Source organism: Littorina saxatilis, linkage group LG8 (genome assembly GCF_037325665.1).
Source record: "Littorina saxatilis isolate snail1 linkage group LG8, US_GU_Lsax_2.0, whole genome shotgun sequence".
In the NCBI taxonomy this organism is placed as follows: Eukaryota; Metazoa; Mollusca; class Gastropoda; order Littorinimorpha; family Littorinidae; genus Littorina; species Littorina saxatilis.
Window position 1 is genome coordinate 398,083 of NC_090252.1, and position 22,457 is coordinate 420,539.

Sequence of the window (22,457 nt, forward strand, 5' to 3'; positions counted from 1 at the left end):
CACGCATACACATACACACACACACACATACGCATACACACACACACACACACACTCACACTCACACACACACATTATGCGGACAGATATTTGAGCAAAGTCTAACAAAAGTTATATGCATCACAGGTTATGAGGTATAATACGATTGTCGGCTGAATGTATGGACAGATATTAGTGATTGATAATACACTTTATGAAGGGTATTACACTAAAGAAATAAGAAACTTGAATATGGGGTATCGGACTGTTGCATAAGAATAAACTACTGAAGTAACATTGAAAAGAAACAAACAAGTTGCGGAAGGCGAAATTACTACATTTAGTCAAACTGTCGAACTCACGGGATGAAACTGAACGCACTGTATTTTTTCACCAAGACAGTACAGCTTCGTCAATCCCCGCGTGAAGGAAATCGCTCACCTTCCACGTGCAAAACGTAGTGATATTGACACGCCAGATTAGCGCGGTAGCGTATTGTGCTAAGCGGGTAAGCGCGCTTTTCTGTATTCTTGTTAACTTTCTGAGCTTGTTTGTTTTGAATCCAACCTATCATATATATTTATATGTTTTTGGAATCAGGAAATGATAAAGAATAAGATGAAATTATTTTTGGATCGATTTCTCAAATTTTAATCGTAAGATTAATTAATCTATTTTCGTTAATTGTGATCACATTTTAAGAGTAAACATGACATATGTATATTGTTTTAGATTCAGAATGTGATGAAGAATACGATGCAATCAATTTTAAATCTGTTTGCGAAAAATCGATTTTAATGACAACTTTAATGAGCAAACTCATCAATTAATTTGTAAGCCTTTAAGCTGAAATGCAATACCAAAGTCCGGGCTTCGTCGAAGATTACTTGACCAACATTTCAACCAATTTGGTTTAAAAATTGAGAGCGTGACAGTGCCGCCTCAACTTTCACGAAAAGTCGGATATGACGTCATCAAAGACATTAAAAAAAAAATGAAAAAAACCCGTCTGGAGATACCATACTGATGATATCTCATGTCAAGTTTCATGAAGATCGGTCCAGTAGTTTTCTCTGAATCGCTCTACACACACACACACACACACACACACACACACACACATACACCACACCCTCGTCTCGATTCACCCCTCTACGTTAAAACATTTCGTCAAAACTTGACTAAATGTAAAAACGTCCCCAAACATGAATACCTGATATTAATCATTTGTGTTGCATTTGGTTTATCTTTTGGACCTTTCTGTTGTTGTATGAGTTACCATTTCTGTTTACTTCCTGTTCTAGGGGGTAGACTCCAGCCTTAAGGAATAAAATGTACCAATAATTTAATGAGAGCATACCAATCGGGCCCACATGAAAAAGCAAATTAAATGATAAAGGGTTGCAATACCGTTACACCAAATAAGCTAAACTCCCGAAATGAATAAGAGTAAACTTGAAAGAAGAATACAGTCGATAAATGACGGTACACTTAATCAGTCCTTAAACAATGAGTGTACACCAAGTGATAAAGAATATATTAACTGAATGAAGGTACACCGAATACAAACAGACCTAAATGAATGAAAATACACTGAATGAATGAAAGCATACACGCAAAGAATGAAGGTAGCCTACATTGGATACTGTTTCAGTTATGGAACAAGCCAAGTTTGTGGGCAATTGTAGACACTCAAAAAGTGGTCATTCGACAGTGGAGCTGGCTTTGTCGACATTTCAGAGCACAAGCAGTGTAGCTGTGCGTAAGTCGAATCAGTCATGAAGACGTACAGTGTCAGTGAACATGTTCTCTAGGCTTGGACCCGTCTCGCCCACAAGCACCAGTTGCGCCGTGCAGCGAGACATGACGTCACAGGTCGGGTCCACGTAACGCGGGTACGTCTTCCTGACGTCACTGGTTCCTATGACAACCACGACTGGACGTTCAAGTCCAATGATGCTCTCTGGTTCTGCTACCTGCACGAGGTCAGGGTTTACTGGTTCAATGAGATGATCGACTGTCTCCGGATCGCTTCCCCCGATGACGTCATACAGAACGCCCCCTGTGTTGAGACCTGTGAGAAACCCTGGTATTTGGGAGGACGCAGTGTCCTCATCTGTGTCCATGTCTCGTGCTGACGTCACATGGCGTGTTGTGATGCTGTGGTCCCCGTCAGCGTGACGCAATATGTAGCCCGAAATGAGCACGTCACAAAAGCGCAGAGACTTCTGTTGTTTCTCTCCGGTTGTTGTAGAGGACTGAAGAGAACCTGAAACAATGCGATCATCATCTGTTCAGAACAATGTCTAACATAATGTTGATACTTTCCTGCCTTAAAACAACACTGAAAAACCTGGTTCATTCTGGCCGATGTAAATGTATTTAATTGAGAAGGGGGAATGTAGGGGAAGCTCTAAACAAAACACAGAATATTGCTATCGGTTTCTCTGTGACATCACAGCCACTGTACACCCATTGAAAAACTCCCTCCTTTGTAAGACCAGATTGTTCAGATGTTTGGAGGTGTTAAAGGTGTTCCACTGTACTCACCAAGCTGTAAGTCATGTGTGAGGAAGCGCGCCACCTCCAGTCCACACGCCCGACAGGACCACACCTCTCCGCTGTGTCCGTCACCGACGTGCTTAATCCGCTTCACCGGAGGTCCGTCAGAGGGGAACGGCGTACCGGACAGAAAGGCGGTGTCGAGTGGGGTGTAGCAATGTTTCTGAAACATCTCGTGCGTCACGCTCTTCTCAATCTCCTTGACGACTACGGGGGGACAGCGAAGGGGCTGGGTCAGGGTGACATCGGAGAAAGGGGTGGGGACCGTGGTGGACCGCGATGACGATGCCCACACCACCACCCTCTCCCTCCCCACCGCGCGCTCCAGTCTGTCAAGAAAGTGCTGGAGGAACCAGGGGGCTTCTGGTAGCACGCAGTGAATGGTCTCATGTGTGTCTCGAACTGGCTGGGCTGGCTGGGCTGGCTGGGCTGGTTTGGTTGAGTTGTGTTTTGTACTGTTCGTTACCTGGATGCTCTGGTTGAAGTCAGTAGATATCCCCTCCCCGTTCATCCCGCAGTGATTACTTACCTCCAACCCCCAGGCTGGCTGGTCAAATGTAGTGTTTGTTCTGCTCAGCAGTGGGATTGTGTGGTTGTGTTGAATATGACTCATTTCCTCGCTGTCTTCCTCTATGTCCGAATCTGTGAGACACCACAATAAACCGTAGGTGTGTTGTTGTTTTACATATATATACATGTTTGTAAATTTCATGACTATGTAAACAGAATTGAACATTGTTTAAACGAATCTGTGAGAGAGGTGGAGCTATGACCATAGATCTACTCACCTGTTCGCTGCTGGAAGAACGTCTGCTGGGGTTGCTTCGTGTGTGGGGCGTTGTCTCTGTTTGCGCGGCAGGATGTGATTTCCGTCAGAATATCGTCTAGATTTTTCGTTCCCTGTCCACTTAGCACAAGATGAGGCTGGTGGCCGTGTGCTCTCGTCTGTCCCTCGAGCTTAAAACAATCCGAACGCCCAGGTCGTTAGTTGGAACAAGATTATTGCAGTTGATGGCCACTCGTTAAGTGAAACATTGTTAATAATACCGGGTCAGTGCAGAAATTATGAGAGATGGATTGTTCACTTGTCCAGGATGGTTTTGAAATTGTGGTTTTAGTTTCTCAGGATTATTTCTAAAAAGTACAGTTTTGTTTGAATGGTGTTGTTTTTTAAAACTTATAAAAGAAAGGCTTAACAATTTGAAACGCTGATACATCGAGAGTTCCAGTTTTGTATCTTTTGTATCTGTTGTATATATTTTTCTAATCCAAACCAACAATCAAAAGAATAAAACAGAGTGACAAGTTTAAACAGATGTAAAAGTAAACTAAAACGAAGTGTACCTGTGAGAAGATGAGCTGTGAGACAGTGTCGCTGCCTTCCCACAGACTGACGATGACCACTGTCCTGCCCTCCTCCAGCCACTGCGAGGCTTTTAGTGACAGCACCAACCACTTGCCTGTACCTGCTGGTCCCGTCACTAACAATCGGCGGTATGAGTCCTTCAGAACTTGCACCTGTTGAGCAAAATATACTGTGTGTCTTTCAATTATTATTCTTCAGCCTTCCAGAATTGTCTGATTACGTGTGAGCTCGTTTGCCCATTTGGGTTCCCCACACTATGCTCTGAGAGCATAGTCAGCTTCACTCCGCTTTCGTTGAGTAGGCATGCTGAGTATTTTCGTGTTTCCATAACCCACCGAACTGACATGGATTACAGGATCTTTTCCGTGCGCACTTTGTCTTGTGCTTGCGTGTACACACGAAGGGGGTTAAGTCACTAGCAGGTCTGCACATAAGTTGACCTGGGAGATCGGAAAAATCTCCACTCTTAACCCACCAGGCGGCAGCGACCGGGATTCGAACAACTCACGACCTCCCGATTAAGAGGACGACGTCTTACCACCACGCCACTGCGCCCGTCGTGTCTTTCAATGTTTCTAAGTGAACCAAGTTAGGACCGCTGTTGATCCAATACCCACAATGCTCAGCCTTGCATAACATTCATGGAAATAATATTGAGGATTATTACAGGTGTACTTTGCGAAAGCAATTCAACACCATTTTGTTCAATCTCAATAGAGCTGTCAGTTCTGTGTATGTGTCCAAATTATCAACAACAACAAATATTGATGGCGGTGAATCGGACAGTCTAACCGGGAAGTAAGCTAGATTGCTATATTTATTTGTATGTGTGTTGCCTGACTCAAGAGCCCAGCATTGATCATATTCTCTATATTGCATATCACAGTCAAAGGTAGAAGGTTCCTTCAAACTTATTTTCGACTCGGAACAATATCCACCTCTTCCAAAAAGTTAAACAACAAAATAATTCTATACTCATGAAAGCTTCATCAGGAAACAGACAAAAACAAAGGCCAACAACAAGCCCAAGCAACACTGAACGGAACGAACACGGACACGGTTGGATGAAGAAGATTGAGGGGCAACACCAGACAGTTAAAGAAGAAACCGACATTGGTCAACAAGACCTTTCAGACAGAGAGAATGACGTCATTACCTGTCGGTCAGTCAGGACGCGGTCCGAGAAGCAGAGAGCGGTCTCCATGACGGCCTGTGACAGTGTCGCCACGTTGGCACGTGGTGTCCGTGCTGTGATCACGTACTGTCGGGTGGCGGGTCCGCACAGCCTGGGACAAACAGACACACAATGATTTGTCTTGAAGACACTGGGGCACACTGGTAATCAAAGAAACAACATGATTTATGATGATCCAAATTACCCCTTTGTAAAATAATCTCTCTTAGTCTCTCTGTCTCTGTCTCTCTCCCTTCTCTCTCCCTCTCCCTCTCCCCCTCCCTCCCCCTCCCTCCCCCTCCCTCCCCCCTCTTTCTCTCTCACTCTCTCACTCTCCCTCTCTCCCTCTCTCCATCTCTCTCTCTCTCTCTCTCTCTCTCTCTCTCTCTCTCAAATACATAATGCAACAAAACATGTGCTGAATGGTTCATCAATTCATTTAAAATGTATATGCATGTTAAACAAAATTGTAATAATATTCAGATCTAAATTAAGTTATGTTAAAATGTGACACTTTTTATCATTGACAATTGCACTAAAAATGCAGGATGACAATTTATTTTTAAATTTGTATCTGTATATACAGTATAATGTGTTAAGTTTGATGTGATAGTTCTTTGATTATATTGTTTTCTGTTCTTGTTGACCCTATATTAGGGCTAGGGCTGGATGTAAAAAAGCAATATTCTTGCGTATCTATTACCCTCGATAATAAAGATTTGTCTTGTCTTGTCTTCTCTCTCTCTCTCTCTCTCTCTCTCTCTCTCTCTCTCTCCCTCTCTCCCTCCCTCCCCCTCCCTCCTCCCCTCTCTCTCTCTCTCTCTCTCTTTCTCTCTCTCTCTCACTACCTCTCTTTCTCTCTCTCACCCCCCACCCCCCCCCCCCATTCTCTCTTTTTCTCTCTCACTCTCTCAGTCTCTTTCTCTCTCATACGTGTGTCAATATGTTGGAAACAAGGCACTTACCGCGCAATGATGGACTCGTATTCTTCGTCACTTAATCCTTCAAACTGTACACCTTCCTTTAGCTTCGCCCAAAACTGATGACGTATGTCATTCATGATGTCATTAGTGACGTCAACAGACCGGCCGATGGGCGGCAACTGCTCAGAATAAATGCACCGGTCAAGTGCTGCTTCCAGGCCGTCCACTCCAAGACTCTGGTAGAAATACTGGAACAAAACCACGCCGATATCAAGGATTCATTTCGTCACAGGGGAGACAGCAGACTGCGACCTGGCAGCTGTGCTTGTTTCTGTTTGTGTGTTTGTGTGTTGTCGTATTCACGTGGCTAGGCTTTACATTGTGAGGCAATGTTTTCCTCAGGAACGAGAAAGAAGTGGAATCTGTGTTGCCGCTCAGTCATCCATGGCTTGATTCACTTCAGTGCCGTATCTGGCGTGTAAGCCATCAATGTTCATTGTCAGTCCATTCCATACCCTTTTCCCAATCTATCTTACAGAGCTATTCGGTCAGGTAAATGTGTGTTCATGTTTCTTTTGTATTTGTTTCAAATACTGTCTTATCATGAAATCCGACCAACACGTATGACATCGCACGATAATTCTGCCGATAGTTCACCCGCCTTCCCCCCTCTCCATATGAAGCAGGAGGATGCAGATTGTCTGCTTGGTTTTATTGTTTTCTGAATTTGTTCAAATGCTGTTTTACCACCCCCACACCCCACACCCACCAACCCTGGCAAAGCTTAGCGTCGTGCAGCAGGGTTACACAGACTGACTGCACTGTTTTAATCCATTTGTTTTCTTCTTCTGCACTTGTTTCACGTGCTGTCTTGCCTCCCCACCCCCAACGCACGCACACACCGCCCGCTCCTCCACTTCCCCCATATGCTGTCTAGCCTTGAAGTTAGTCAACACACGTATGGCATCTCACGATAATTGTGCGGATAGTGCGCCCTCCCCCCACCCACCTTCACCCAGCCCTCCCTCCACCCACCTTCACCCAGCCCTCCCTCCTACCTGGCAAAGCGTCCTGTCCTGCATGAGGGCGGCACGGACTGTCTGTCTGGCCAGGTTAGGCAGCACCAGCCCCTTGGTGACCGGCAGTGACGTCACGTCCACAACGTCCCCCACCAGCTGCCTGACCACCGCCTCCTCCTTGTCCAACTGTTTCAATGACCGCTCCACCTTTTTCCTGATCACCGCAAACTGCCCGCCAATGTCGAGGTCACTGGACAGGCCGAAAGCGTCTCCCATGGCCTTGACCTTCAAGAGGATGACCCCTTTCTTGCGGTGGATGATGAGGATGTCGAACCTCCCGCGCTGTAGTGAGCTGTCAAGGTCACGAGGTCTTCGGAACAGAGATAAGTCTGCTTCGGTAACGGTAACTTTATGGTCTGTGTTGGGTGTTGAACAGTCTCCGTTCTGATGCAGAGTGTTTTCCCTGCGTAAAGCTTGACTAGACTGAGCTGCCTCTCTGTTCTGGTCACGCGGTCTTGGGAATTGAGATACATATATTTCTGTTACAGTTCCTCTGTGGTCTGGGTTAGACGTCGAACAGTGTCCGTTCTGTTGTAGTGTTTTTTCCCTGTGTGAAGCATGACTGGACTGAGCTGCCCCTGTTCTCTTGTCTCCTTCAGTTTCTTGTATTTCTGCATCAGTGTTCTTCTTGCGTTCTTCACACCCGTCGCCGGCAGTGTCTGGGGTGTTCAGGTAGTTGTCAAAGTCAAGGTTAAAGATAATGAGCATGACGTCATCAGAGCCGTGTACGTCACAAAGGCGAGAGAGTACGGCGTGAATACGTTGCTGTGACTCGTCCTCTCTGACGTCACTGAGCTGCTCTGTGGGCTTGGGTACTGTGACGTGTTGGCTGCCGATAGTGACGTGTTGGTACAGCAAGCGGTTGAAGTGCACTGGAGGAACAATGTAAGCCCTGCTGTGAGGGTGCGGGTACTGGCGGTGAATGTGGGCCGACCACTGAGACATACACCTCTGTGTGACAAAAGAAAAACAAATTGGTCGGGAAAACTCTCTCTTCCTTCACTCTGCCCCCCCCCCCCCCCCACCCACTCAAATGTTGCAGGTTGTTGTTGGGTGGGTTATGGATTTTTTGTCCAATGAAGGTTTTAGGACAATTGTGTTGTTCCTTTAACCTGTTATCCTCGTAAATCATACATTGTTCATTTATTCAGCCTCTCAGTCTCTCAGTCTCTCAGTCTCTCTCTCTCTCTCTCTCTCTCTCTCTCTCTCTCTCTCTCTCTCTCTCTCTCTCTCTCTCTCTCTCTCTCTCTCCGTATATTTGTATATCTGTGTTTCACCTCGCACAGCCTGTCTGTCTGCCTGTCATATAGGTTGTACTTCAGATGTACGTGTTAGTCTTGTGATCGCTGTGCTATTTATAAGAAATCCATATATAAGCGTGGGAAGAGACACGATAGCAAATAGCACGGACCAAAGGACCTTTTGAACAAGAATGGCAGCAATGGCAAACAAAGCCTAAAGGTGGTTCTTCATTGAGTCCGACAATTTCGTGCAAACGCTCCGTGTGGCCAGCTTTGGGCAGTAAGCTTTGCAAAGTCGACTCCGCCATTTTAAATTGAGTCTTAACAAAACACTTACCAGCTTCACTTGGTTTGATGTAGACGGATCATATCGAGTTTTCTTGAGCCCCTGCTGGTGGTTTTGGTTGGCAGTGGTGGGGCCGCCATGTCTTCTCCGGACACTCTTGGGGTGATACTGTTGGACCCTATGCCAACCTTGTGTGTGGTCAGTCGGTCTCTGCATCCTCCGTGGCTACATGTGTCGCATGTATTCCCCCTTGTCACAGCAGCTGCCCTGTAGAGTTGTCTGCCTTGAGCACCGAGCTAGTTCAATTGTTTTCTCTCTCTCTCTCTCTCTCTCTCTCTCTCTCTCTCTCTCTCTCTCTCTCTCTCTCTCTCTCTCTCTCTCTCCCTCTCTCTCACTCACTCTCTCTCTCTTCCCCCCTCTCTCTCTCTCTCTCTCTCTCTCTCCCTCACTCTCTCTCTCTTCCCCCCTCTCTCTCTCTCTCTCTCTCTCTCTCTCTCTCTCTGTCACACACACAAACACACACACACACACACACACACACACACTGACACACACACACACACACACATACGCACACACACACACACACGCACGTACACACACACACTCACTCAGAATTAAAGTCAAACAAACATAGACATACCTTACGACAAGTACGCCTGGTTGCCGTATATTACTGAAACAAATCAGACGGAGAGTGATACCAACATGTGTGCCCGTGGTACGGGAGAACTTCCTCTTTGTCGGCACGTATACCTCCCTGTAATATGATCTGAGTTGATTATTATGTAACACTCAAAATCCCCTTCTCTTACTTCCTGGTTTACAATTAAAGGACCATAACAGGCTCTTTTTTAAGGTCAGATAAAGCAGTTGGGGTTGATTTAATGATATAGGTAAGCATCTACATATGCAAAAACCGATCAGTAAATCTCAGGTTTTGTGTTGCATCAGTCTAATTTTACACAAAATGCATGCTCAAAAAGCGACCAAATTCGTCTGCTACGCGAGACTTCAAATTCCCCGCGGCGGCAAGCCCTTGGCTGTGACGTCACAAGGGGGAACCAGAAGCGAAAGTAGCAACGCTCGGTGTGCGTCTTTGCTGCAGCTGTGGATGCGCGCGTGCTCCCGACATCATGCCGAGAGAGTGTGCTGCTGCCGAATGTTCGGAGTTGCAAAAAAAAGACTCAGGCTTGAGTTTTTATTTGTTTCTATCCGACTGGGTAACAACTTTACAACGACGACAATAACACTGACAACAACTCGAAAACCAAGAACAACTACAATGTCAACAACAACAGCTTTACACTGATAAACTGCAGGTGGAACACGATTGATTTGACACGTTACAACCCTGGGACAGGCTGATCTTTCTTAACCCAGTGTGGGATTTTCAGTGGGGCGACCACCCCCAACCCAGCGCGTCCCCGGGTGGCGGATAGGGGAACGGTCTTCAGATATGGAAATCAGCCGCTTGCGGCCGCGGACCAAACTGGCTCCGGGTGGGATCCCGGCAAATCCTCCCCCCTGTGCTCTCAGGGTAGGACGTACGGGCCATGAGCTAAGGGTGAGGTAACCCCGACAGAAAACCCCGAATGCTGAAGACGGAGGACCCGGGCCGCACGGCGCATTCTAACAAACCACGGGTACACGCACTTACGCAAATGATGCGAACACCAAGAAGAAGAAGACACGTTACAACCTTGGTTTCATCTACGACGACGACAACAACAACATCAACTTAAATTCGAGAACATAATTATACGTCTTCAACAACATAGCCAACAACAAATCCGATAGAACTTCAACTACAATCACAACAGTGATCATGGGCTGCCTAATCTATTTGTTGAGTCTGGCAGACATTTTACTTCCACCCTTGAGAGAGAATGTTTTTTCCTCGTACACTTTGTGCCTCAAACCTGACTTTCTTTCTTTATTTGGTGTTTAACGTCGTTTTCAACCACGAAGGTTATATCGCGACGGGGAAAGGGGGGAGATGGGATAGAGCCACTTGTCAATTGTTTCTTGTTCACAAAAGCACTAATCAAACATTTGCTCCAGGGGCTTGCAACGTAGTACAATATAATTATTACCTTACTGGGAGAATGCAAGTTTCCAGTACAAAGGACTTAAGAGAAAGGGGGAATGTACGTTCTGGCTCACCGATTCCGACAGACCCTAAATATTAACGCAAAATAGGCTTCTGGACTAAACTTTTACTAAAATGAAACATGCGACAAAATCAGAAAAATACTGCATAAATCCATACAAAAAAAAATACAGTAAAGTAAGGTTGTTTTGAACCAATGCCGGGTCTGTCGGAATCAGTAACCCAGAACGTACATTCCCCCTTTCTCTCATACAACCACGGAAATTACAAGCCGTTGCAGGTGTTCAAGCTAAATAATCGTCTCGTATCGAAAACAAAAGCAGACGACAAATTTAGTCAGTTGGAGTTGTCTCCCGTACTCCTGTAGCATGCACTATTCAGTTTAGATCAGTGCGCTGCAGATCTCTGTGGCTGCACCAGACGGTTCGGGAATTCCCAACAAAAGAAAAGATCAATACGGCACTGGCAACTTCAGTGTCAGCTGAACACGAGAGCGTTCGGTCTTTTAGAAGATTTGTATCTTGAAATGAAAATTAACGAATATCGCGCTGTCCGAAGGAATGGAGTACATATCGGACAATGACCACGCTCAGGCTAAAACGATAGGACATCTGACCGACATGCGGCAATGTGAATCTGACATTTGGGGATTTTCATCGTTATATGTCCGACGCCTAACGACATCCCTGCCTACATTATTCTGATTGATCACAACCAAACCTACTATCATTGGACACATCCAAATGCAAGCGTCTGTTCTTGAAAATTTCCCACTGATCTAAAAATAAAACCAGTGCAATTTCCTCTGTCGCGCTTTGCCACAGAAACTCACGGTTTGGCCTGTATTTCTGATTTGTGCGCAAAAGCTTTCTTTCTTTTTTCTTTTTTTTAACATAACAATGTTTAATGTCACTGTATGTTTAAAAGACCATGGTCATATTTGTAAAAAAAATGTTAAATTAGAAAATAAATAAGACTTTGTTATATGATTTTTCCTACACCTGTGCTCAAAATAAGACATAAAAATGTTGGTATATAAGTCGCTCAAATACAGTTAGGTATGAATGGCTCGGTTTGAGTTTGTTGCAGTTGACCCTGCACAATACAATCTATGATGTTTTTGGTAACAATTTTGCCGTCTCCCCCTCCCATAGGGTGACGTATTTCACAACTTCCTGTGTTACACAAACTCAGTGATGACCAATTTTGCCTGTATGTGTACCAGAAACAAGCCAGCTCCGAAATTCTCAAGAATTCTAGGATTCTAAAAATAGTACCGTTCACGCGTGAACGGTAGGTCTTGCTGGTAAACCGGCGGCTTGGGTCACTCTGTTCCAACGCTTCGCTTCACTACGCTTCAATATTTAGGCTGCCTTTTCAGGCGGCCACCGAGTGCACTTTATGCAAATGACTTGTTTAATATTGTTCCACCACGATTGGTTCTGGTGTATCACGTGGTTCATGAATATTAAAACTTGTTTATTGAATCAAGCTTTGAAAAGTGTACTTGGTGGCTGCTTTGAAACTCAACAAAGCCTACTCCCCTTTCACAAACACTTCCCCGTCATAGCGGGTTTTCCCGATTGACAAAAATTCTTATTACACACATTTGGAGTCGCGTTTGTCCTCCAGTGTCCAATTGCATAAGAATATTCTGGTGATGAATAAACGCGCTTTGTGTCATTAGCATCTAAAGATTTCTTGTTTACAATAGTTGTGTTGATCTGATGAAGCGCGGAACTGATCTTAGGGTTGTCATGGTGAAACACTCGCTTCTGAAACAGTGCTTCCTTGTAGTTATCATGCGATATGCTCGACTTTACAACCTGTTTGCTTACACCCTTTGCTTTTTTAACCACCCCTTTCTCACTTGCAACACTGTACATCTTTGCACGCAATCCAACATACTCCTTAATTATCTTCCCATTCATTTCATCTTTCATCTTTCCAATAACCTTCTTGTTAACATTTGAGTGCAATGGTGATTCTTTAGGGTAGTCGCAAGTGTCATAAAAAGAATCTTTTCCTTTTACTGCAGGACTTTCAGCTTCTAGATCTTTGTAAATGTCATCCGCTGGAATGTCAAGTAAGAATGAATCTGTGTCTGTGTAAAGTACTCTCGATTTGGGATATCTTGGTTTCAAATAATCATACAAAAACTCAAGCATCAACAGTTTTGACAACTCTAGCACAGTAAAGCCTATGAATACTGGTTTGTCAAGCTTGACTACAAGTTTTTTCATTAAGATACCATACAGCTGTTCATGAAAGTATTTAAAGTCTTGATACTGTGGTTTGGATGTCAGCTTGATGGCCTCATTTTCTCTTGTAACAAGTCTAACATCCTTTCTCTTGTGTGGGTTTTCCATTGTCTTACCAAAGCAACTGTTGTTCATCAGTTTAAAAAAGTCTTTCTCTGATGCATCAGCGGCTTTGGTTCTCAGTTCTGTGTTTTTCATGATGTAAGGTTTCATAAACTGTTCTTGATCAAATAAAATTATACGATGAACAGCCTTCAAAATTAATCCATGTCTAATGTAAAACTGTAACAGTCTGTAGTGACACACATACTTCTTTTTGTGAAACAGATTGGGCACCAGCTTTGGAGGTTCTCTTGGGTTTACTTTTAACCTCTCAGCCGCTAAAGGATAATCATTATGTAGATCATGAAGTGATAGTGGATAGTCTAAGTCAACTTCTAGTATCCATCCCTTTCGACTGTCTGGGCCTGCTTTTAATATTGTCAGCACAACACATTGTGAAAATGGTCCTGAATAGATCTTAAAGTTCCGAAGTGGAAGCGTCTGACACATTGCCCAACCATACAAATTGTTTGCATCTAGATACATGATGTAATTAGAAGGTTTCATAGGATCAAAGTCGTCCAAGTATTTGTTGTTGGCTTTGCAGTAATTGTGTGAAGCCATACTGATTCCTCCACGTAGTCCATTTTCAATCATCTGAAGTGTAGGAAGATCTGATAGCAAGTCAATCTTTACTCCTGTAAATCTAAGAAATGCATCCCAGCTCATGCCTGGTGCAGATATGTAATGTGAAGGATCTAGATTGTAGTGCTTCATACATGTTCTTCTGTAATTCTCAAATATATCTGCAAGTAAACAAACATCAGCCAACAAATATTGATCATGATAATCACCCATTGTATTACATCCTAATTTATTCCATGCAGTCTTAGCGTGTTCATAGTCTTCGTCACTTATACCTTTACCCTTCAGCCGTGAGAAGTAAGCATCCTTTGGTGGTAACTCATCTTCATCAAACCTCTCCCACGAATCCATGTATTCATATGGATAGACTCCCTTTCTAACTAAGTCACTGTCAAAGTACTTACATGTGATTGGGAAAGCAGTTAGTGATGAAGATAAAGACTCAAGTGTTCCCATCAGATGTTGAGCAGAATCGTAGAAGTATAAACTATTCAGAGTAAAGGCCATGTACTTTTCTGAAGACTGCGCAATGCATCTTGCTTTGTATTCATCAGTTACTGCCTGCATGATCAGATGTGAATCATAACCGCGCAAGTTATGGAAGAAGATTGGAAGCTTCCAAGTCTTAGGATCAAACTTTAATTGTAGATTACATTTGCTGTGTGCTGCTCCTCGGAACTGCCCACTTACATGATCATGATCTCTTACTATTGGATTGTCTGTGTTTGGTGTTAGACTTTGTTCGCATATCCAACACTGTGTGGTAGAGTTAAACTGTTCTTGGTCTTCAGGTTTCATAACAATGTCTGAAAGATTCAGTTGTTTGGAGCAGTCATTTCGCACTTGGTTCATTTGCTGTAAGAAGTTCTTTGCTGCATTAGGTCCTCTGTACAATTGCGGTTTAGAATGTTTACCATCTGAACTAACAACAATAAATGCATATGAACAGACTTGATGATTACTTAGAGTTACTGTTTTAGGTAGGTCTTTTGGTAAAGGTCCTTCATATGGCACAATGATAGATTCAAAGTCAGCATAAACAACATAAGGACTTTTCTGTAGTTTGCATACATTCTTAAAATACACTTTGCTGTCTGGCGGTGGTGTTGTTAACTTCACAACCGCATCATCAACGCTCTTACAATGTTGCTTGTGTATAAGTGCTGCATGAATTGATGGAATACGCAAGAGACATCGCCTACAAAAGTCTTGTTTACTATTGTGATTGCTTGTGCTCGCCATCAGTCTACTCATTGTACGAATCAAAGTGTAATGATATTTTACACCATCAGTCATTAGTAACATGTCAACATGGTTAGTATCACAATCACCAATCGTTGGTGAGTTCTTTGATATTCTGACTGGTTTCAGTTCATCTTCCTCATCCCACGTGTAAACATTTACGGTGATGGGTTTGTTTTGCTGTTCAAATTTGTCAATGCTTGTAATGCTGACAGGAAATTCAATACCAGTAAAGTTTAGTTTATTTCTGTATGCATGATAGTTAGACACTCTTTCTGCATTTTTCTTTACACTGTACAGTCTTGCCAGAACACACCACATAAAACATTTGTCATCATCATTCTTTATGTTCAGCACAGCACGTTTTTTGACAAGAGCAGGAGGTAAAGGTATGTAACTTCTACCTCTGATGGGGGCAAATTTACTTAGCTTCAATTCTATTTTTAGAATTTCACCTTCTGACCATCCGGATCCTTTCATCTTTGCATCCTCTGCAGCTTGCTCAAACCGTTTCATCATTTCATCTGCCCAGTTTCCATTCAATTCTGCCATAGAATTAAGTGCTAGTTGTCTGGTTGAAACATGAACTTCTAGCACCTCATCACTGACTGTTTTGTATTTTATTAAACTGACTATCTGCACTTTTACTGGAGGTTCAATCAACAAATTGTTTGGAATTTGTTCAATGGCGTCTTGCACACTGGACTGCACATTTTGAGGATCCGTTACTTGTAATTCAACGGTGTCAAATACTGTCGATAAAGATTCTAATACAGAGTCTTCCATCGCTGTGAGTTTGATTTTATAACTCAAAATAAAAATATAAATTAAAAAAATGAAGTTGCAATTCTTTCTCAGAGCTTCCATTTTTGTTAACACTATAAAATCTGAAATAAAAAATCATTTAACATTTGTACCACGTGGAACTAATTGTAATTCCTCTTTTACAAAGGCTCTTTGCGGTGCTGGTTCTCTCAAGTAATATATAGGTGGATTTGTCTCTACTACTCTCTTGATTTCATGAATGTCAATACTCCAGATTGGATCCGTTGCACGCTTCCTGCTGTCACCCTCAGCTTCACCGGGTGCATATAAATATCTGACTTTCTGATTGAAAGGTAGTAATGCCACTGGTGTTGTTGACTTTGGAGCAACAGGTATTGTTTTCTGTTTGATTGCATCAACTGGTCTTAACCCTGTAGCTTTAAATACCTCCAGATTCATTGCTCTAAGTACTGATGGTAATCTTTTGACCCATTCAGTGTTACGCAATTTACTTTCTGTGTCCAAAAATTCCTGATGGTACTGATATGAAAACAGTTTTTCTGCCAACTGTTTGTTAAAGCTCTCAACAATAGCCTGTGACCTGTGGTTTCCTGGAATACCTCTCTTCACTGTAACATGATGTTTTAACAGAAGCTGGTTGACAGCTCCTTTAAACTCCTTACCATCATCGCACTGAATCATTCTGGGATACTTTAGTGGTCCACGTCTGTAAATTTCTTGCAGGGCAACAGCTGTAGCTATAGCACTTTTCTCTGTCAACGGTTCAGCATCTTTGTATCTTGTTGCAACATCAACTACAGTCAGTGCATACTTATATTTCTTCCTTCTGACTGTGTCATGCGGTAAATACAGCAGGTCTATTTGATGAGTGTCATTCGGTTTAATGTTAACAAAGTGTGGTCGTGTAATTTTTCTTGGTGCAGGTAAATAGATCTGCCAAACTGCCTGCTTTGACAACCATTTCTTTGCTATATCTTGAGAAACACCTGCTGCGTCACTGAGCTTGTCAATAGCAGTTCTTCCTTTCCAGTATCCTTTTGGGGAATAATATATTTTAGATAACAAAGCATCACTCATGGTTTTTTAAATGACAGAATATTAAGATTTGACAGCACGCGCAATAAAGTAAACAACAGCCATACCAATAACAATGAAAACAATCTCGCCCACCTTCTGCTCTTCTGAAGGCTGATAAAAGTCACCCAGTTTTGGAGGAGCACTTGTCTTCATTTTCTTTCCAGTTACAAGATAGTATTCTTGAATGGCTGCATCAACATTGGCAAAGGTTTTGTTTGCATGTCCTTGCTGCCTGAGTTTATCATTCATAAAGTCTAACTGCGCAATTCGTTTCTTCTCGTATTCATCCTGTGCTTTCGCCAGTTGTTCCATGGCTTTGTTGTGCCTTTCCCTCTCTTCACCATTTTGCAGTTTAGAAAACAAATAGTTGCTGCCAGAAAATGCAAGCGCATTTACAATCGCACCTCCCACCATCATAACCAAGCTAGCCATTTTATTGTCTTACATGTTTATATTTTCTGGAATAATTCCTTGCTTCACCAGGAAGTCTTTTGTTGCAAAGGAAGCTGTCACAACACCAATTAGTTTAGCACCGTCTTCGAAGTCTAACTTTCCCAAGTCGGCTGGTTTCATTCTGAGGAGACTTTTACCCAGCATTGTGTAACCTACACTCAAGCCTCCAATCACTGCAGCGTGATAAACTAGATTAACTATTGTCTTTTCAGAACTCATTTTTATGTTATCAAAATTAAAATATTAAAATTATTCCATATGAAATGAATCCACTGCAGGTACTACTGTGGGCTTTTTTATTGTTTGTACTGCTTTGTTTGTTGGTTTTGGTGTTTCTGATTTTGGTGTTTCTGACACTTTATATTTGCCTTGCCAAAGTTTGTAAAGCAAGTATCCACCTCCTCCAACAACAGCTGCTACAGCTACTTTTCTGTATGATAGAAATGAAGATTTTAATTCTTGATCAGTTTGTGTGACCTTAGTCACTTCAGGAATGTTTGGTGTCTGCTCAACTTCAGACATAATGTTCTGCTTTGCCTTTTGATTTAACTTTTTTTGTCTGTTCCATTCGGCTAGTTTTTTTCCTGCTTCTACTCTACCAGGTTTCTTTGTCACTGTGTTCACTTCTGGTATTTTCGTCTGCTCCACTGTCTGCTTCAACTGATCTGTCATCTTTTTTATTCTGAAAATTAATGTGTTTGAAAGTAATTAATCCAGCAACAAATGGTACTAATAAAGCACCAAATCGATAATACAGGCCACAGGCAAGAGATTCGAGGGACTTGGAAACAACAGGGTCATGAGTTAGATCATGTGTTAAGTCTTCCTCCGAGTCGAGAGGTGTAAAATGTCCAAAAATCTTTGTGTACAAACCTATAACAGTCTGTCCAATACTTCTAACCATCTTAGAACCAAGCACTGATTCATACCGTCCATGATACTTTTCTATATCTTCTGAGGAAAGATGTTGTACTTCTTCCACAGTTAACTGCCGCCCAAGGTAGTGTTTTGTTTTTCCACAAACAGCAAGTGAATACAATCTTTCTTTTTTATCAGGTATAGTCCTACTGTCACAGATTTCAATATCTGTAGAAGTCTGCATCAGCAATTCATCACAGTTCATTTTATTTTGATGCAGAATAAAATAAAAATCTAGTAATTAAACTTGAGTAAGAACTTGGGTAGGAACTTAACAAGAACTTAGGTAGGAACTTGAGTAAGAACTTAGGTAGGAACTTAACAAGAACTTGAGTAAAAACTTAACAAGAACTTAGTAAGAACTTGACAAGAACTTAGGTAGGAACTTGAGTAAGAACTTAGGTAGGAACTTAACAAGAACTTAACAAGAACTTGAGTAAGAACTTAGTAAGAACTTGAGTAAGAACTTGACAAGAACTTGAGTAAGAAATTGACAAGAACTTGGTAAGAACTTGAGTAAGAACTTGACAAGAACTTAGCAAGGATTTCTACAAACATACATACTGAACTGGTTGATCAGTTTTTAAAACCAGTTTCGAGTGCTTAGAAGATTTCAGATTATTCTTTATTCTTTCTCTCTCCTGTTTGTTTTCAATGACATCATTTTCTCGAAGACACTCTTCAAAACTGTCACGGTCCTTTGAATAGAACAATGTTATTGTTTTGAGTTGCTCTCTAAAGTCTTTCAGAACTGCATTGTATTTTTGTGTTAATATCCAAACTGATATTAATGCATGTCGTCCACTGAATGCAAGCTTTGCTAGTGCACTTTTCTTTCTAACAATGTCACGTTCTGCTGCACAGTCATCAATAATAAACAGTGTTGGCGTGTTCTGAAAAAGATCGAAATAATGCTCCAAGCAAACATTTAGACGATCAGAAGGATTTACAATAAATATATTTTGATCAGACCATATGAATTTTCTCTCCTTGTATGTTCTGTTATGCTTTATGGTTGGACAGAATATGACTATGTGTTCAAAGTGATTTATGTAAACAGTCTGTAATAAATCCAAAACATATCTTGTTTTGCCGCAACCTGTTGCCCCACAAATCAAAGAACAGTGTGGATCTTTTGGAAGAAAATCTAGATACTTCATTTTAACACGTTCAATAAACAATATCCTGTAATCTGCTTTCAGAGATGTTTAACTGCGCATCTGACACAACAAACACGTAGATCTTAACTGATTTACTACTACTCCCTACTTCCTTTTCAATTTGTATTGTGATTCCTTCTGATCCGTTTTCAATTCGCCTTCCACTTCCATGCAGTTTGTTGTCGTCAGTTGTTCTGAGATCCAGCCATAACGCATATTTATTTGTCAAGAAATCTTCTACGCCAACACCGTGTAAATGTAGATCTTTAGCCACAAGATCAGATGTTGGGTCTTTCAATCTTCCTCCAGTAAAGTACTTTCTTGCTTCATCATAGTGTTGGTATGGCAGCATGCCAGATGCAAATATTTGGTTTGGCTGCCCTTCAATTGTGCAATATACTCTATTGATTAGTGGATTGTAAAACTTTTCTATTTGCCTTTCATATGAATCTTTTGGTTCCTCAAACAACATAAGTATTCCCTTCATTGACCTAGCTGGTGTATTCAAGTTAATGTTCCAGATTGGATCAGCCTGGCTTTTTGAAAGTGTACTGTGATTCAACACTCTTTCATAATAGATAGGCAGCTTAGAACTGTACTGATTTTCTATAAGTCTAGCCAGTTCAGGATGGTTTACAACATCAAACTCTAAAGAAATTCCAGACACCTTATACTTTGCTTCCGGGTCTTCTGAAAGCATAACACGATCATAACTATTGAAAGTCAGGTCGTATGACAGCCTGTCACGCAATGCTCCTTGATAGAAGGGAGGATGTGAATTTATGAGTTCAAAGTCAAGTGGAATACAAAATTTGTTTCCAAAAGCAACATTGACAGCGTTATCTTTTTTGTTGTCAGCTTTATCTCCGGCTCCTATTCTAACTTTTATCCCATTGTCTGACTGAATCCCTTGAAACACTCTGTTTTTCTTTTCATTGTCAGTCAACCAATTATCTGCATAAACTAAAAATACATCTGCATTATTCAATGACATCACTTCCCGCCCTTCCAGTTTGACAGTAATCTTCCTCACAATTGCTCTTCCTACATTATAAGCCAAAGTCCTATTTGCATCTGAGCCAGATTCTAATTCTAATTTGAATGATAGTCTTACAGTGCCTGGTACAATAACATCGTTCTTACCTAGATTAGGAAACCTAACAGTAAGTATTTCATTCTGATCAATAGTAGAAGGATTATTTGTGACTATAACTGTTTGCCTTATTCCTTTTACCCCGAGAGGTTCTTTCAGCCTTCTGTAAGGATCAAGAACAGAACCGAACGATTGTGCCATCTTTTTTTATTTTCAAAATAAAAAATAAGTTACAAATGGCAGAAGGTGGATTTGAAGATTTATTTGAGCCAGCGGACGACATGAGCGAAGCAATCCCTTTGGTTCCCTACCATCATTCACTGCATTATGAGGTGGCACGACATGAACTTCTGGAAGGTAAAGTTAGAGATTTCTACAAAAGTTTAGGAGAAGAACCTGATGTTTTAGATCCAAACCAGTTCAAAATGGAAGCAAATCATTTATATACAACTAGCGATAAAGGAGAAAAAGTCCAACTTACATATAAATCTAATCCTGCTAAGTTTCTATCAAAAGTTTCACTAAAACAAAAACTTACTGCTAATCGACTTAGGCAATTAGATATTGTGCCTAGCACACGGTCATCATCTTCCCATGTTGTTTCCTTACTTCAACAAGCAGAACTAGGACTACCAACTGCTACTCAAATAGAATCTGTTCCATTGCAAGATCTTAATAAACTTGCAGATGAGGCTGATCAACTTATACAAGAGATAGAGACTTCTTTTTCTGAGGAAACTTCACTGAAGACTCCACATGAACTATTACCTATGAGAGAAATAGAAGCCCTTAATCAATCACTACAAACCATCAGAGGTGAAATAGCAAATAATCTGTCAAAACTAGGTCAGCTGGATGAAGATATAAACAAAGAGAAACAAAAACTTGCTGATGCTGATGATTTGAACCTAGAACAAGAAGTAAAAAACAGAATTTCTAAGCGTTTAAAAGATTTGCAGGAGGAGAAAGCCATAAGGTTAGAAGTTCTAAGTAACAATAGAGAACAACTGAGAACACAGGTCAGCAGAATAAAAAATACAATTCAAAGAATCCTTTACGAAGACACAACTCTTGCTGAAAGAATTAGAACGCTTTTCAGAGAGCAGGGAATCACAATAGCTAGTATACTAACTGCGTTAGGATTTGCAATAAGCACATTAGTGTTAACACTCACAGGTGGCACTGTCACACCTCCACCTCCACCTTCACCTTCATCTCCATCTGATCCGGGATGGGTAAAGAAACAACTCAAACACATTGCAGAACTATTAAAGAAACTAGCAGCAAAAGCTTTGGATGCACTTCCAGGAATCATTGGTTCAATTGTTAGCTGGCTGTTATCTTTTGCAGGTAAAGTTGTTGGTTTCATGGCTGAACATCTCTGGACTCTAATAGTTTTAATTGCGGGTGTTCTGCTAACGAGAATAAAGCAAAAGTAAGCCTACACCCACTCCACCAATTACTAGAGCAGTCTTCTGCGATTCATGATCATCACTAATACTAACAGCTTGATCATCACTAGTGACAGAATGATCTTCACCTGCAGCGTGATCTTCACTTGTCACGCTTTGTTTCTGTTCATTGTGATATGGCTGTAGCATCGTTCTGATTTCTGAATTCAGTTCTTCACCCTTTCCAAGCGGCTGGGTGTCACTAGCAATAATGATTTCATTGTTATAATTTGTTATTGTTCCAATCTGCAGCTGGAGATCAGAAGGTAACATGTAAAGGCCGTTACCAACAGCAAAGTCAACTTTTGATCTTGCATAACGGAGAGAGTCTTGATACCTTTTGATGCTGGAAGGCAGATCAACTGCAGAGTTTATGACATCTTCTAAATTTGATAACAACTGTTTCTGTGCACCAAACCCTGTGCTTGTTCTCATTATGTTTGATCGTGTCTGTGCCTGCGAGCCTAGCAAGCACCACGCATATGTTCGGATAGATTCATTGATCCTTTCAACACCTGATCCAGTGAAACCTTTGCCGGTGTCTAATATAAAAGTAGTCCATGCATTGTGGTGCTCTTGTTCTATTGATCCTAACTGTACCTGCAC

The 22,457-nt window shown here is 41.8% G+C and overlaps 1 protein-coding gene across 1 annotated transcript in view; it reads right to left on the minus strand.

The window, feature by feature from the left end:
• Positions 1-1,033: 1,033 nt before the first annotated feature.
• The window catches only part of LOC138972484 (uncharacterized), a 39,405-nt gene continuing 17,981 nt past the window's right edge, over positions 1,034-22,457 (minus strand). Inside the window, exons 3-11 of the mRNA XM_070345114.1 lie at positions 9,254-9,286; positions 8,662-8,877; positions 7,063-8,034; positions 6,047-6,252; positions 5,064-5,193; positions 3,886-4,059; positions 3,330-3,498; positions 2,530-3,183; positions 1,034-2,248 (exon numbers count right to left, since the gene is read on the minus strand). Coding sequence (XP_070201215.1) covers positions 1,752-2,248; positions 2,530-3,183; positions 3,330-3,498; positions 3,886-4,059; positions 5,064-5,193; positions 6,047-6,252; positions 7,063-8,034; positions 8,662-8,826 — 2,967 coding nt within the window. The 5' untranslated portion in view covers positions 8,827-8,877; positions 9,254-9,286 and the 3' untranslated portion in view covers positions 1,034-1,751. The remainder of the gene's footprint in view (positions 2,249-2,529; positions 3,184-3,329; positions 3,499-3,885; positions 4,060-5,063; positions 5,194-6,046; positions 6,253-7,062; positions 8,035-8,661; positions 8,878-9,253; positions 9,287-22,457) is intronic.